The sequence below is a fragment of the Neodiprion fabricii genome, chromosome 1 (assembly GCF_021155785.1).
Source record: "Neodiprion fabricii isolate iyNeoFabr1 chromosome 1, iyNeoFabr1.1, whole genome shotgun sequence".
In the NCBI taxonomy this organism is placed as follows: Eukaryota; Metazoa; Arthropoda; class Insecta; order Hymenoptera; family Diprionidae; genus Neodiprion; species Neodiprion fabricii.
In genome coordinates this window covers 15,970,753-15,987,138 of record NC_060239.1, presented here as the reverse complement: position 1 = coordinate 15,987,138, position 16,386 = coordinate 15,970,753, and the positions used below count along the sequence as shown (strand labels likewise).

The window sequence follows — 16,386 nt, the reverse complement described above, 5'->3', positions numbered from 1 at the left end:
ATTTATGCAATAGATTATAACTTATTGAGAAGTTTAAAGGAAACATACAGATAGCTATATGATTAGTTGTTTAATTTCATATTCTCAATTTTTCAAAATTAATTATTCTTCAATCTAAGAAAAATGAGTAAGTTAAATTAATTATTTTCAGTATCATTAATTCATTTGATTTAATTTCACCCATTTACATTTAATCATATTAATGTATAATTTGTATATATACAAAATTGTTGAATGAAAAAATTGGAGAATAAAGTTATTATTCATGTTTTATTTATATGTAAAAGAAGTGAGTAAGTGGAAAAGAAGCTCTTGGTAAATTCCGTTATTTCAATTCTAAGGATATTAACCCCAAAATTGGAATTCAAGAACGTTTTGACCTCCTCCGTGTGATTGTTTGTGGATAGAGAGAGGCCTACTATCGAGATTTTAGTCTTCTTATTTTCCTTTTCAAGAAAATCAATTCTATTATTGAGTTGCAAGATTCTGTCACGTTCCTCCTTTGAGAGTGGAGAAACTTTTAAGTTGTTGAGTTCATCTTTCTTCACTGTGCTGTCTTCCAGAGCTTTAACTCGTTTAGTTAGATCGACCTTGGTTCCCTGTAAGTCGGTTTTTAATTCTGCTAGGTTTCGCTGTATATTCTCAAAGGCTGTTGCGTCGTCTTCGAACTTTTTGTTCAGTTTATCGGTGAGCACCTTGAGCTTAGTTTCCTGGTCAGACCTGAGACCTCTCAATTCCTGCAGTATTTTATCCATCGCTGAATCACTGATATCAATTGGGTCCAGGTAGTCTTCTAACTCCGCATCATCTGTCTTCTTAAAAGTCTTCGAAGGCTGTTCCGGCTCTTCTGTGGGAGATTGACCGGAACTGTGTCTTTTCCTCTTGGTTTCGATAAAGTTGGTTATTGGAGTGCAGGTGTTGGCAGCTTCTGCAAGGAGTTGCTGGGTGGATGATCGCCCTTTTCTTGACGGGGCCGCAGGTGTGACACCGGCTATAGAGTTGTTGTGATTCAAAACGAGGCGAGGTTTGGCTAACAGTGGCGCCACAGGTGCGCGGTCAGAATTTGACCGTGAGATGTCGCCTGTATTCATTTACGGAGTCGGGAAACGTAAACAATCATAAACACGCCAGCTGAGCTCACACCGTGTTATCAGGAAAAACAGAATTTTATATGCTAAACTCGAAAGGATTTAAAGATTTGTATCTGCAGACTTTAATCACTTGTTTCTACACAGAATATGCACGTTTTTATAATTTTTTACACAGAATTTATTAACTAGCAAGATTAAATATGATAGAGCGACAAAAGACACGTTTGTTCACTATAGATGCTCAGTAGCGCCCCCAAAATATCAAATTCAATGATTAATTATTTATTCATCTGTATGTTTTTTCTGAACTTTCCAACAAGTTGCATTCCATTGTATAGATGCTTCAAATTACAATACATAAAGTACATTGAATGGCATTTTTCTAATGAATAATATTTTAGATAATATGTGAGCGAATGATTGAAGAATATATAAGATTTTTCAATAATTATAATCATTACTTAAAAATTTAATCAATGTAAACTACATTTTTTCTTCAAATATTTTTCTTTTTTCAAAAATTAATCAAAAATTGTAATATATATATATATATATATATATATATATATATATATATATATATATATATGTATGTATATTGAAATGAAACATGAATAGAAAATCTCTTCCTCATCCTCTTATTTATTGAAATTAATATATATATATATGAATGACACATCAATATAATTGAATATAGACGGAGGTCAGTAAATTGAATAATGTAATAATAAGAAAAATGAATAATGTGAATAAATTTTTTCTCAAATTATTGGAAAATTAATTTTGAAAAATTAAAAATATGAAGTTAAATTATCAATTATTTATCTATCTGTATGTTTGCCATAAACTTTTAAATAAGTTTTAATCTAGTTTAAAGATACTGTTACGCCCCGATGTACTACCTTGGCGTACCTTTTTCAAAATTCCATTCCATTTCATTTCTTTAATTTATTCAATGCACAGATATTATTTCATCAAAATCTCATATTCTCATAACGGCGAGTTCCACCCCTCCTGGCAAAAGCCACGTAGAGACCAACAATGATCCCTAGTATAAGAGTGATAGAGCTGGAACGTTTCTAATAAAATGTAACAGTTTTATATCCTCTCGTAGGAACATGCCGGGGATCATTTAAATGAGTACGAAATTCATCGTGCAGCGTAGCACGCCTTGTGCGCTTGGCTTCCTTATCGGCAGCAGTGCTCAAATTACGCGATTATGCACTTTGTATGCACTGTCGCCGAGCTCGGCGAGAGGCCGTGTGAGCAGTCTCAATACTGCTTCCAGGCGTAACGCACGCCTAATTAAATTGTAATATAACGTTAACGCCCGCACTGACCATTTGTTGTTATGAATTATAACTCAATTCTCTGTTTGAATGAACATATAAATACAAATATAATCGTTGCGTAATATTCGCATGACAAATTTGACGATCCTGCCAGGATCCGGTTTAAACCAACGAACGCGGCGCGCGTATCAAACGGCCGGATCATAGTGACGAACTTTGGAAGTGAGTGCATAAGCCCAATAAATTCACGCGCGAACCTTCGGCTACGCGTTTATAAGTAATTATGACGAATTGCACCTAGCAAGGGATAGAGTGAAAGGCCGCCTTGCGTAGACAATCAAGGACTGCCTGTAGACCGCTTGATAATCAGGGACTTAGTGTAGACCGCCTGATTCTACGCTGGACAATTCCCATGGTGAACTTGTGTATTTATTGGAAAGAAAGCAAGTATTAAATTCTGCACTCCTTAGATACAATAAACTTCGCGTTTAAACCATCTAAGTGAAGTGAAGTGAGCATAAGGACACTCAGACTTGAACCGCTCTTATATTCTTGCCCCCGGTGCCTGTCAGAGACTCCAGGACATCGAAGCCTCGTACCGACGGCTACCACGATCTTCGAGTGTGATGCTTCACACCTCAATTTGGCTACTCCTAGCGTGAGTACAAGCATTTTGTTACTTACTCGAGTCACCATAAACGCATCGAAGAAAAAAAATCGTAATCGAAACTAAGAATTTAATGGTCAAACTTGAATCATTCAAATAAATAAAGTCAAAGCTTGACTCAAGGTAAATTTAAAAATAAATGACCGGAGATCGGCGGTACCTCCCACTATTGTTGAGACTGTAGAAGATGGACAATCCGTCACTTCTGAATCCCGGTTTGAAGAGAGATTATGGGATTTGACAAACCAAATGACTCAGCTTGTGAACAGGCTACAAGAAGCCACCGAACGTAATGATTTAACTGCAATGGGCAGATATCGTCTTGGTCTAGAGCAATTAAACGGAGAGAGGTTAACTGCGCGTCAACTTGCTGGCCGCGAAGATTTGCCTATAGAAGAGGTTACCCGTTTTATTCAATTGAGAAATCAAGAACGCCGTGAACACGACTTCATTCGTCGCAATAATGTAGAAATAAATCGGAACTCTGAAAGAGTTCCGCGTCCCGAAGACACGCTTAAAAGCGTCACCAACCAAATGTTTCAGGAAATGCAACGACCGAATGACCAATTAACCGAAGAAAATCGTCAAGAGGAAGCTCTTACAAATAGTAATACCAATCGAGAAGCAATCAATAACTATTATCGCTTAACAGCTAACGATGATCCGAATGTTTCTAATATTTTGAGACCGCTCGGAAACCATACCGGAGCGATACCGCGAATTCAAGTAGATACCGCGCGTCTCGTTGAATCAGAGGTGGAAGGTCCTACTCAGATAGCTCCCTCAATCGTAACAAACCCACCACGATACTCGGCATTATACGGGCTCGCTCAAAACGGATTTCTGCCACCGACACCGTGCATCAATGAGTTGGGCTCCCCAGCCAATTCAGGCTCGGACCATCAAGGTATAAATGCGATGCCAATACCGATCCTTTACCAAAATCGCTTATTAGAAAACGACCGATTCTCCACCGCGCGAGCCAATGTGAACCATGATATCTTGTCGAATACGGATTCGACACTGCAACGCGTTCTCGAGGAATGCCGACGTTTATCACGGATGCCGAACGTACGCCTTACACCAAGGCCTAGTCCACAATGGCCTATTGGTCCGACGGATTACGAAATCCCACGAGGTACTGGTAGCAATACCCGTAGCAACGTCCCGCGTCGTCGTCTAGAACAGCAAGAAGAGGACGAACTTCGAAGAGCCTTGGAAATGTCTGCTCCTTTACCACATCGTCGTGGAAAGGACACTGTGACGTTCAGTATGACCCAGTTTCTGAGTGATCCCGAAGCTTTACGCCAACAGCTAGAGATAATGAGGAACATTGAGGAACTCGCTCGAAGAAACCAAACGAGAATTCAACTACCGGCAACTGCACCACCCCGAGACGTGCTTTCTCCTCGGAATCCAAGAGACCCAGGCCCGTATGCACGAACGGAAGCTTACTTGAACGGTATCAGCCTACGCCCCGATGCTGCCGGAAGACACCCCGGAGAACCAAATCGCCCAGCGGACGAGCCCTACGCGATCCAAGATTTCCTACCCGCGTTTCAAGCCATCAAGATGATTGATTGCAGACTGGAAGGGAAAGCAGGCGAAGATGTACACGCTTGGATCATGCAAGTAAAAGCCGCCGATATGGTAGTTATGCCAACCCAACGTTTCCCGATTTGAGCATGATAATCAGCTTGAAGACGGGAGGAGCTCTTCAGAAGACCATCAACCAGAGGAGATCTCGTACAATCCCAACTTTACTTGAAGTCGTAAGATCAGCCGTCATTGTCGAGAAAAGTGCCACCACATTGGAAATGGAGCTTGGCAGAACAGGCCAAAAGGGCGACACTGTGGACGCCTACAATCTCAAATTCAATCAGATCTACCTAGATCTCGTAGCTGCCTTCTCGAATCAACAACTACGAGCGAACATCGATCCTAATCTTCAAGACCTCGAAAATAGAGTGTGCCAGTACTATCTGTACGGACTCAATCCGAAGATATTCCATCAAGTCAAAAACCGTCAGTACTTCAAGTTACTAGAAGCCCAGAAGGCCGCGAAAGAAGCCGAAGGCGAGGAATTGAATTTCCGAATGCATCAACAATAGTTGATGAACAGTAACGACACAGCCTCGAAACCCACGTTTTGCAACAAGTCCCAAATTTACGGGCCAGGCAGCGCATTAGATACGCGAAGATTCCAGGTACAACAAAGAACCTCGACGAACTCGCCAAGGTCAACTCCTCGACCACCAGCGTCCGTCCACCACCACGATGAAGCGGAACAAGATAAAGATAAAGAACTCCAGAGATGTGAATGCCACACCTGTAACACACATCGGACCGCCCATGAACAACAAGCAGTATGTCATAACTGCGGAACCAGAGGACACTACAGCCGGAACTGCTACGCCCCGCGCCGACCACAGAACGACCAACGCAAATTTTCAAAACGCCAGCCCCAAAGACAAACCGCCCAACGACCAAGTCATTGCACGTCAGAGGAACTCCAGTCAGAGGAAGAGGAAATAGAGGGACAGGAGGACGAACTAGAGGACAAGTGCCAACAGGGGCCCGTGTATGTTCAGTTTCACAGGGGCTACTACAGTGTGCTGTAATAAAATTTGGAGAAACAAAGCAAGGAGTAGCCCTTATGGTCGATACAGGTGCATCAATAAACCTCATAAAACGGAAGGTTATTTATCCATCGGATAAACAAATTAGTCCACTTATCAATCGCAAAATTTCCTTTAAAACTGGCAAAGCGCTAAATTCCGCGAATGAAATTGCTGTACTAACTCACACGGGACTAAAGGACGAATTCGTCATTATACCAGACGATTATCTGCCTGACGAAGTAGATGGAATCATGGGAAACCCGTTTATGAGAACGCGAGATTTCCAGTTGAATGCCTCGACGCTCACACTGAAGAATAAGATACACCACCTTAGTAGCGACCGAAAAATTCGATTTAAACCAAATTCGGTGAACAAAATTGCCATTGATACCGACGAAAATAATCTCGATCTCATGTTATGCATGGTCTATAAAGACGGAATGCCTATGGAAAACATCCCGGTGCAGATTGTACACACGAACAATCATGGTACGGCTTATGGAATCATCACCACCGCTGAAGACGAAGATATCGAGCTCGGACTGGAAAACGTCCAAGTCCACCGAGTTAAGAGTATGTCAAACCCGGGTGTATGGCAACAACCACGTGATGAAGGAGAGCAGGCGCTCCAACATACTGTCGACTTGAAACACCTACCGGAGGAGTACCAGAAAGAAATTTGGAGTATTCTTCAGGATTTCAGCGATATCTTTGCCTTACAGGAGGAAGACATGGTCAATGGAACTTCAATGACTGAACATCGCATCGAGTTGTCAGATCCTCAACGCATTGTAAATGTGAAAAGTTTCCGTGCTCCACAGCTGCACCAGCAGGTTGTAAAAGAGGGAGTTGAGAAAATGTTGAAACAAGGAATAATAACGGAATCCGAGTCGCCATACAACTCGCCAGTTTGGGTTGTACCCAAAAAACCGGGCCCCGACGGAAAACCCAAGTATAGAATTTGGCATTTTGAATACCAACGAATGCCTTTCGGATTACAGAACGCTCCTGCGACCTTCCAATGCATAATGAACGATGCCCTGAGAAGATTGAATCAGAAGATCTGTTGCGTCTACATTGATGACGTAATAATTTTTGGTGAAACGGAGGAAGAACACCATCGAAATGTGAGAACCGTATTTCAGCGTTTAAGACAATGGAACCTGAAACTCCAGCCAGAGAAGTGCGCCTTCATGAAGACTGAAGTGAGATACCTCGGATATGTCATCACTGACGAAGGGAGCAAACCAGATCCGGAAAAGACCAGAGCGATACAACAATTACCCGTTCCAGTCAACGTTAAGACGATTCGATCCTTCCTTGGTTTGACGGAGTATTACCGAAAGTTCATACAAAACTATTTAATGTTAGCGAAACCATTAACAAGGTTAACAAGAAAGGACACCCCATGGGATTGGTCAGCAGCCTGCCAAGAAGCCTTCGAAACCCTGAAAGAAAAGTTGGTTACACCACCGAAACCTTTGCTGAAAAACCTAATGATCAAATTTCAATAGATATCGTCGGGTCTCTGGTCGAATCTTGGAATAAACACCGATATATCCTCACGATGCAGGATTCAATAACTAAATTCATTAAATGTGCCCCACTTGCGAACAAAACCGCGACAGAAGTTATCAAGGCTCTATCAGAGTACTGGATAGGTAACTTCGGGTGCCCCAAAGTAATCCTGACGGAGATGGGAAAGGAGTTTTGTAACGAGCTGACCGATTCCTTTCTCGAACACTATAATATCAAACATATCACCACAACTGCATATCACCCGCAGTCGAACGGCTCTATAGAACGAATGCATAGTGTCTTGAAAGACTATATTCGAACTGCCTGCAAAGAGAGAGTACACACTTGGGACAAGGTTTTAACAGAAATGGCACGTGCCTATAACACTTCCGTTCATCAATCAACAGGTGAAACGCCTCACAACCTCATGTTGTGCCATGAAGCCAACAATCCTAACGGTTTCCGCGAAAACCGATTGGAAACCGTGATTAGTAAGAAAATGTTGTGGATACGAAAATGGGAGGAACGGTTCGAGAAAGATCCGGTCTGGCTTACCAAATCCAGAGAGAAAAACCAAAAACAAGTGGACCGAGGAACACGACGACAAACCCCTTTATATCAAGTGGGGGATAAAGTAAAGATCAAGAACCGTACGCGACAGAACGCCTTGGAAAGGATTTGGAATGGACCATCCGTCGTCTTCGAGATCAACGAACAAAAAGGAAATATCACTTACAAGAAAACCGCGGATGATTCCACAGCATCTTATTGGAAGACCCATCTGAATAACACCAAACCGTACTACGAATACGACACCGGACCAAGGGAAAACGATCCAATCCCTAGAATTAAACTGAAACGGGTTCAGGGTAACGATTGGATCTCCACGGAATAGAGTCTTGGTTTCTTTTGTTATAGGTGTAGCAGTCTATCCCTAGCCTACTTCGATGTCTCAGTTATCAATGGGACTTTACTCCAGGAGGAAGTGGGCAAAGCATATATGTACCAGGAAAGATGGAAGATATTCCAATCCATTGACGCAAGTGAGTTCACCAAACCATTACTCGACATCCACAACAAACTCGGAGGCCTCCAGACGATACGGGATACCTATCTGGACCATTGGAGCCCTGGTCAGCGATCCCTCGCCCAGTCCGCCCTGGACGCTTTAGATTTAGAATTTGCCCGTGCCTCGTCACACAAGAATATTTTGGAAGTCATTTCAGACTTGGGTGCGCCTATTTTTCAAATGACGCGGCGCCCCTCTAAATTAAGGGAATCTCAATCCCACGGAACCAAAACAAGTACTCCGAAAGCGCTCGGGTCGAGCGATGTTACTTACGAAGCCTCGCGCGAAGTTGAGGCGGTATTTGGAAAACATGTTCTTCTGACGGGCCTGGCAAATGAAATGTATCCCCTAAGGAAATCTTATCTCACGCCAAACATCAGACCGAAAAGAGGAATGTAACTTTTTAGGAACAATCCAAAAATCAATCTATGGAACTGCTGTCGCGGATGATTTGGAAATAATTATTGGGAATCTAGCCTCACTGAAAAATGTAACGGACACTCTAAATCTTGTTGTAACCAAATCCTCGCACATCAATCAAGTCCAAATTAATATCTTGAATACAAATCAGCTCAAACTTAAGCACTCTTTGGAAACTGTATGGGGACAATTGGAATCATTAAAAATAAAAGGTAACGAAACACTTGCTTATCAGGAATACATGAAAGCTATAACTCTAAGTTTATTCGAAATTGAGGAACTGCAACGACTAATCGATCTGGTAATGACTGCCGTGCAATTAGGAAGGCATGGTATCATCGATAACGCCCTTTTTACTCCAAAGGAGCTTATGACAGCTCTTCAAGCTTTCGACGCCAATGACAAAAAGACACTAATACCTATTAAGGAGGAAAATTACGAGAAGTTTATTAAAATAAGTGATTTAACTATAACTACAGATAAAGGCAAACTTATCTATATACTCACAGTGCCTTACTTAGAGAAGGAACCTTGGGTAATAATTCAGAATACCCCGGTACCCGTAAGAATAAATCACACTTATGTAACGCTTAACCCAACATATGCTTTGAAATTAGTACGTAAGAATTTTATAAGAGAAGTCACATTTTCTCAATTGAAACAGATAACCGATTATTTCATTGGTGATTATCGTGATGTGGGACATTGCAACGATACTATTGAACTTTGTGAGAAAATAACTGATCCCATACCACGAGGATGCACCCTGAGTCGTTTTCTCGTCACAGATATTGCTTACATAAGAACGCAGGGATCGCAAATAATCTTAACTTTGATGCCAATTGAGGTAACCATAACATGCGCTTCAATGCAGACTTTTATCATTCAAATCACCAAGCCATCCCTGATAACCACGAATCAGAGCTGCGAACTTCAAACTTTGAAAACGCGAGTCAAATTAATCGTAGAACATATGACTCCTCAATTAACAGAAAAACATGCAGATACGATTTCCCCGCTAAACAAATTTGTAACAGGCCGGGAAATTGTATTGCATCACGTGATTAACTTGGATACCCTCAAGGATCAAGGACAAGCCATTTTAGACCTTGAGAGTGTCCTCGCGATTAACGAAGCGACCCTTCGGGTCAACAATACATAGGCTAACTTCAAAGGGATCCCATCAATAGCTGCCATTTCTGGAACGATATCCGTCTTGTCTATTCTACTCTTGCTGTGGAAATTTAATATACCCACCTACATTCTGGCGTTCACCGGAAATTGTTGCCAAAGGAATCCCTCTGCTTTGGAAGTAGTAGAACGAAGGAAATTAGAACGCAAGATTGAGAAACAGGCTAAACGTAACAAAAGAATCCTACGAGAAATCAGAAGCCGTAGAGACGCGCCTTTGTCTTCGTCGGGGGATGTGATAGAGCTGGAACGTTTCTAATAAAATGTAACAGTTTTATATCCTCTCGTAGGAACATGCCGGGGATCATTTAAATGAGCACGAAATTCCTCGTGCAGCGTAGCCCGCCTTGTGCGCTTCGCTTCCTTATCGGCAGCAGTGCTCAAATTACGCGATTATGCACTTTGTATGCACTGTCGCCGAGCCCGGCGAGAGGCCGTGTGAGCAGTCTCAATACTGCTTCCAGGCAAAACGCACGCCTAATTAAATTGTAATATAACGTTAACGCCCGCACTCACCATTTGTTGTTATCAATTATAACTCAATTCTCTGTTTGATAAACATATAAATACAAATATAATCGTTGCGTAATATTCGCATGACATAAGGATCGACTTTCTTCAATTTAACTGGTACCAAGAACGGAGATAAGGGACTGCTGAATTAGCATCAGTAGCGCTCAGTCTGTAAATATCCCTCTTTTTAAGTTAAAACTGCAACCAATAACTAGGATAAACCACTACCTTTGGAACCACCAAATTGAAATAGATGATTTATTAGGATGTATGAATGAATGTGTGAACATTGCATGTAAATATCTTTTGTTCATATCTTCAATGTGTAACCGACGAGATTGAGAATCGTCGGAACACCGTCGAAGAGCGAGAAGTAACGCTGACCATGTGGATTTGAGCGCCAGGAGGTCGCTCTCACCTCATTGGCTAATTGCCGTTGTGACTAATTACAAGTGAAGCTCCTTGGACCCTCGGGCCCAAGAAGCCGCGTCTTTCGTCTGTCAAGTCGCGAGGTGCGTGGACGTCCACCCGTATTAGCCTTTCTTAAGCAATACTAGCGTTCGGAAAATCTCAGTTGTGACCGGCCTAAAGTCTCGAGTTAATTTGTCGAATTCGAGCATTTAGTTATTCTGTGAGCTGCAAAAGACTGACTATCTTCTACGTTCCCATCTTTTCTGTGCTTCACTTGATCTCATCTTTTCGAGAATAGACATTTTTATGTCATTCCATTTTCCGTAATTAAATTGAGTTTTAAAGCGAATCAGGTAATTTTAAGTGCTGGTAATAATAACTACACTAGCGTTTTTAATAAATAATCTTTGGAATCATCTTTAACATATATCAAAATCAGCAAATTGACACTTTCAACTATAGCTTTCGATAGTAAGATATCATTCTAAATTCACAAAGACTAAGTGACCGACGTTCAACATCGTTCGATTCATCAACTCTTCCGAACTTGAGATGAGGCACTGGTCCAGAATTCTACTGACGCAGACCGACACGATCCGACGGCTCTCAATCTCGTCGACGGATTCACCAAAAGATAAGTCTATCCGAGTGTTAATCTTCGAAATTGAACGAAGTCTTGTTTCACCTTTACAATCAAAATTTACTTCAGTAATATTCATTTGAAAGCAAGTCTAGAATTGGTGGCTAGCTTCACTACCCTCAATTAAATCATACTTATTGTTTCCGAGATTTAACCAACAAGAATTAACAACAGGATATATAATTGATTTAAGATAATCTAAAAGGAGAGATACAATATCGAATAATTACGATCAGTTAGTTATAACCATCGTTCAGAGTAGATGTTCCTGGTACCGAATAATAATATCCTCTAAAATGGAATAACAAATAATAGGCCAAAACCCGCAAACGGTCAAATTCATCAATTTGCAGCTTCTCTGCATTTGAATATAAATTCGTCCGTCGGCGTGGATCGTTATATGAACTCAAACGCTTTATAAATTGATACTTCCGGCTTTTATGTCATTATCACCATTCATTGTTAATAGACATTTCAATCACAAAATCATACAGAATATACCTCATCTTTTACCAGTTAAATCATATTGAACCATTTATTTTGAACGACCTTTTTCCCATTTTCATTATTATAAAGTTGCCTCAACAATTTAAACAAACCTCACAGACCTGTGCAGGACTATAGCAACACGATTCTACGAATTAACGGCTTATCGAGAGGTAGGTCTCTTCTTAGTTTTAATTTTCATTCATTGTCGTTACGTAGGAGCTTGATTATTTAATTAATCATTAACTACCACCGCTCAGTACACTCTCACCCCCACGTAACCATGCGCCAAATTATAATACATAAAGTAGATTAAATAGCATATTTTCAATGAATAATATTTCCATTTTAAATAATATGTAAGCAAATAATTGAAAAATATGTTACGTCCTCCAGACTTCATATTCCTTTCCCACGCTCTTAGTTACCTTACGCTCTGTAATCTACCCTTATCGTTCGCGAGTCAGCAGGTTCTCCTGTAACTCGCGGCTAGCTTGCCTGCTACATCCGGCAGAAGCGGCAGATCCATCCCAGCACTCAAGCAAGACACCTATCCCTCTAAACCAAGACCATACCCTTTTTCCCTTGACCGACTCCGTTGCATTGACCACTAATAAACAATCATATACTTTAAATCGTTTACCTTCCCTTAATACCGATCCCTTTCTATTCCATTTCCTTCCTGCATTGGGAGTAGTAGCACGCGAGTGCATAGTCGACGTGAACGGACTCTACAATAGCCAAATAACACCTTGGCTGGGCGTGGAGTAAGCTCCGATTACCGCTCATCGGAGCCTACGCAATCTACCCCGTAACATTTTGGTGGCAGCGGTTTTGCCCGTCGACCTACCCGTCAGTGCAGTGCTGCATGTTTTCTACGAAAGTGTTCAGTGCTCAAAATTTCTAACGCCGTATCAATCAGTGATAGCCGTGTTACGAACGAACTTCGGCCCACGAGGTACTGTGACAGGCATGCAGAACCTATTCAACTCGTCACGGACACAGGCTCTACAAACAGTCCCCAATTTCAATAACTCCGTCACATTTTGGTACTATTGAAATTCATCGATACGTACGACGTCGAATAACTGTGTAGCGAGTGGAAATTCAGTGCGATAGCCAAGTTAAGCCGCACACCGCATGTGAACACATCACCCTTCGAACCGACAAATATTGAATGGACCCTTCCCGCTCATTCGGACTCCTGCAACCCTGTTAAGACGAGAACCTGGACCCGAAAATGACATCGCCCTAAGACCTGGATTACCACACTTATTTATCAACACGCCACGGAGTACCTCATCTATACCCTCCTCGTGCCGACGCATGACGTGTATCGCCTCTTCAAGTTTCACCTGCGTCCAGCTGCCTAGAACTGTACTCTGCTGTACTCTGTTTTTGCGTTTACCTTCGCCCTGTAAGTCTATTCTAAGTCTTAGTATTAAGTTGATATTTTTATTCCTGTACTTGCAATACCCTGCTTAAAAATCAACATGGCACCAACTAACGAAACCGGTTCAAATTTTTGGTCAGTAAAAGATGTCTTGCCGACAATCCCCCGTTTCGACGGCCACAACATGCCCTTTGACTCATTTGTAGAACAATTACGTCACGTAGAGACTCTTATAAAAGCTTCGGATAAAATGACTTTTGCCAAATTTGCGCAATCAAAGGTTACAGGCCCCGCATCTCAATATTTAATAGGCATTAACTGTAATGACGTCGAGGACCTCATAACTGCCCTTAGCCGAGCATATCGCCCGGATATCCCCATACGCCAGTTATCCGCTCAATTAGATAGAATTACACAACAACCATATGAGCGCATTATAGATTACTCGTGCAGAATAAGAGCAATATCAAAAGAAATAAGCACAGCGATCATAGCCAAACACCCACCAGACTTAGCAACGCTTCTACTGAACGATCTAAAGAAGGATACCTCTAGATCGTTTATTAGAGGGCTTCGGCCAGAATTGGAGTGGAGAATCGCTACTATCAGACCATTACCAACCTTCGGAACTGCCGTCAGCATCGCCGAAGGTGAAGAAGCCGAGCTAATTAACCGTCAGATGCAATTCTCTGCACACTATTTTACCCCCTCTACACCCATGTGTCTGCCGTTACCCCCCCATACTGCTCCTCCGTCTCAGGTGCCTACCGCGGCCTCCTCTATCCCCCCCCTGATGTCATTGCCCACACGTGGTTACGTTTATCAACCAGCGCCTCGTACCGAACCCGGAACCTACGCCCAAGCGCTCCATCCGAATACCAGTTCTACTGACCACGTTAATGCTCTGCCCAGCACTTGTCAATTTTGTAACCACCAGGGTCACTCCATCACGGAATGTCACCGTTTGCAAAGTAAAAGATATTGTACCAAATGTCGCAGAATGGGCCACTTCCACAATGAATGCAACGTAAACCAAGAACTGCACTGCGACAATTGTAACCGCAGAGGCCACACAGTAGACCGATGTAGATCCTTTCCGCGTAATAACCAAGGCAATGCAGGCTCAAATAAACATTTAAACGGGAACATCGCCCGCGGGGAGAACGCGCCCGCGAGCAATGCAAACAACTAGCGTTCCGATCTTCAAGTCATATCCTCATAACAGCTTCAGCTGACCCTCCACTAATTTCGATTGACACCCCCGAGCTAAATAAAATATCTACATTCATTATTGACACCGGTGCAGACGTCAACTTGGTCAAAGAAAGTTCCGTTAGGCCCCTCGTACGACGAACAACCGACGAACGTTTGACGCTGACTGGTATAACAGACAAAAAGACGCAAACTATCGCAAAAACGGAAATACGTTTTAATAATAAATCCCATACCTTTCACTTGGTCCCGGACTCGTTTCCAATTCCGCACGACGGCATCTTAGGCCAGCCCTTCTTACGAATAGAGAAAGCAACTATTTCTTTCAACTCAAACTCGGTGATGCTTGGATCCTCATTGCCAATCCACTTTAGTAAATTCGATGAACCCTCGTCCGCGCCCGAAAAAACGCGCGTAATTACAATACAGGCCCGTACCGTGAAAGCCATCCCACTAATAGTTGCGAACCCAGACACTAAAGTAGGTTACCTTAAACGCATCGATTTGGGCAACAATGTTCTATGTGGTGAAGCGTTAGTTGAAAACCAGAACGGCATCGCTTACTCGTACGCGTTCAATTGTAACGAATCTGCCGTAGAGATAAGACCCCCAACAGTAACCCTAGACGAGTTCGACGAGCCACTGAGTACAGTCATGCCCAACGCTACGCCCACTGCATCGAGTAACCACCACAGCGATGCCCGCGCTCAAACCCTCGTTTCGCACCCAGGCCCTCTCCTCAGCAACTCATTAATTGTTTCTGCCGCCAAGCGTACATCGCGACCGACTAATAATCCCCCCTCCTGCCCCATCCAGTCCACTGACCTCACGCAACTGCAATCCGATCCTCCTATCCCTGACGACAGTACACCCTGTCCCGGTGCCGCAACAGTGCTCTTGACTGACAGTAGGTCAGAAAGATTGGACGTCCTAAAGAACAGCTTACATCTTGATCATTTGAATGAGACCGAAAAACAATCTTTATTTAACCTCGTAACAGAATTTAACCATCTCTTTTACCTCCCAGGTGATAAATTAGGCCACACCAATTTATCTCATCACACTATCCCCACGATGGACAATACGCCTATTCATACCAAACAATACCGTTTTCCCAAAATTCACAAAGACGATATCGAATCCCAAGTTGATAAACTACTCAAACAAAATCTTATTAAACATTCCTCATCTCCGTATAATTCCCCGGTGTGGATCGTTCCAAAAAAACCGGATAGTGACGGCAATAAACGATGGCGTATGGTAATCGACTACAGAAAACTTAACGAAAAAACAGTCGGCGACGCATACCCCATGCCCGATATCACGGAAATCCTTGACCAGCTTGGCTCAGCTAAATACTTTTCCACATTCGACCTTGCTTCCGGGTTCCACCAAATTCCCATGCATCCGGATCACAGCACGAAAACTGCATTTTCGACACCTAGAGGCCATTATGAATTTTCTCGTATGCCCTTCGGACTAAAGAACGCCCCCGCCACGTTTCAAAGGCTCATGGAGCAAGTCCTTCTAGGCCTACAAGGCAACGAGATGTTCGTGTATTTAGATGATATAGTTATTTACGCTCGAAACTTGCAAGAACATGAAATTAAATTTCGGAAATTAATGAAGCGACTAACCGCTGCTGGTTTAACTCTACAGCCAGACAAGTGCGAATTCTTGCGCAAGGAAGTCGTTTACCTCGGACACCTCATAACTGAGTCAGGAGTAAAACCTGACCCTGGCAAATTAATAGCTGTAAAAGAGTATCCTGTCCCCAAAAGTCCCAAAAATGTTAGACAGTTCCTTGGCCTTTTAGGTTATTACCGAAGATTTGTTCCAAATTTTGGAAAAATTGCTAAATG

The 16,386-nt window shown here is 42.4% G+C and overlaps 1 protein-coding gene across 1 annotated transcript; it reads left to right on the top strand.

Moving 5' to 3' along the window:
- The first annotated feature begins 2,283 nt into the window (after positions 1 to 2,283).
- On the top strand, positions 2,284 to 8,657 carry LOC124182204. The gene is made up of 3 exons (XM_046569151.1): positions 2,284 to 2,605; positions 2,685 to 3,041; positions 8,108 to 8,657. Exons 2-3 carry the CDS (start codon positions 3,010 to 3,012, stop codon positions 8,655 to 8,657), a joined length of 582 nt encoding a protein of 193 aa, XP_046425107.1. The 5' UTR covers positions 2,284 to 2,605; positions 2,685 to 3,009.
- The last annotated feature ends 7,729 nt before the right edge of the window (positions 8,658 to 16,386 follow it).

Bases quoted from the DNA above. Each gene is read 5' to 3' on its own strand.
- LOC124182204 (XM_046569151.1), top strand. From the start codon at position 3,010: ATGCTTCACACCTCAATTTGGCTACTCCTAGC. The intron at 3,042-8,107 runs GTGAGTACAAGC...CTTTTGTTATAG, and splicing joins TCAATTTGGCTACTCCTAGC to GTGTAGCAGTCTATCCCTAG.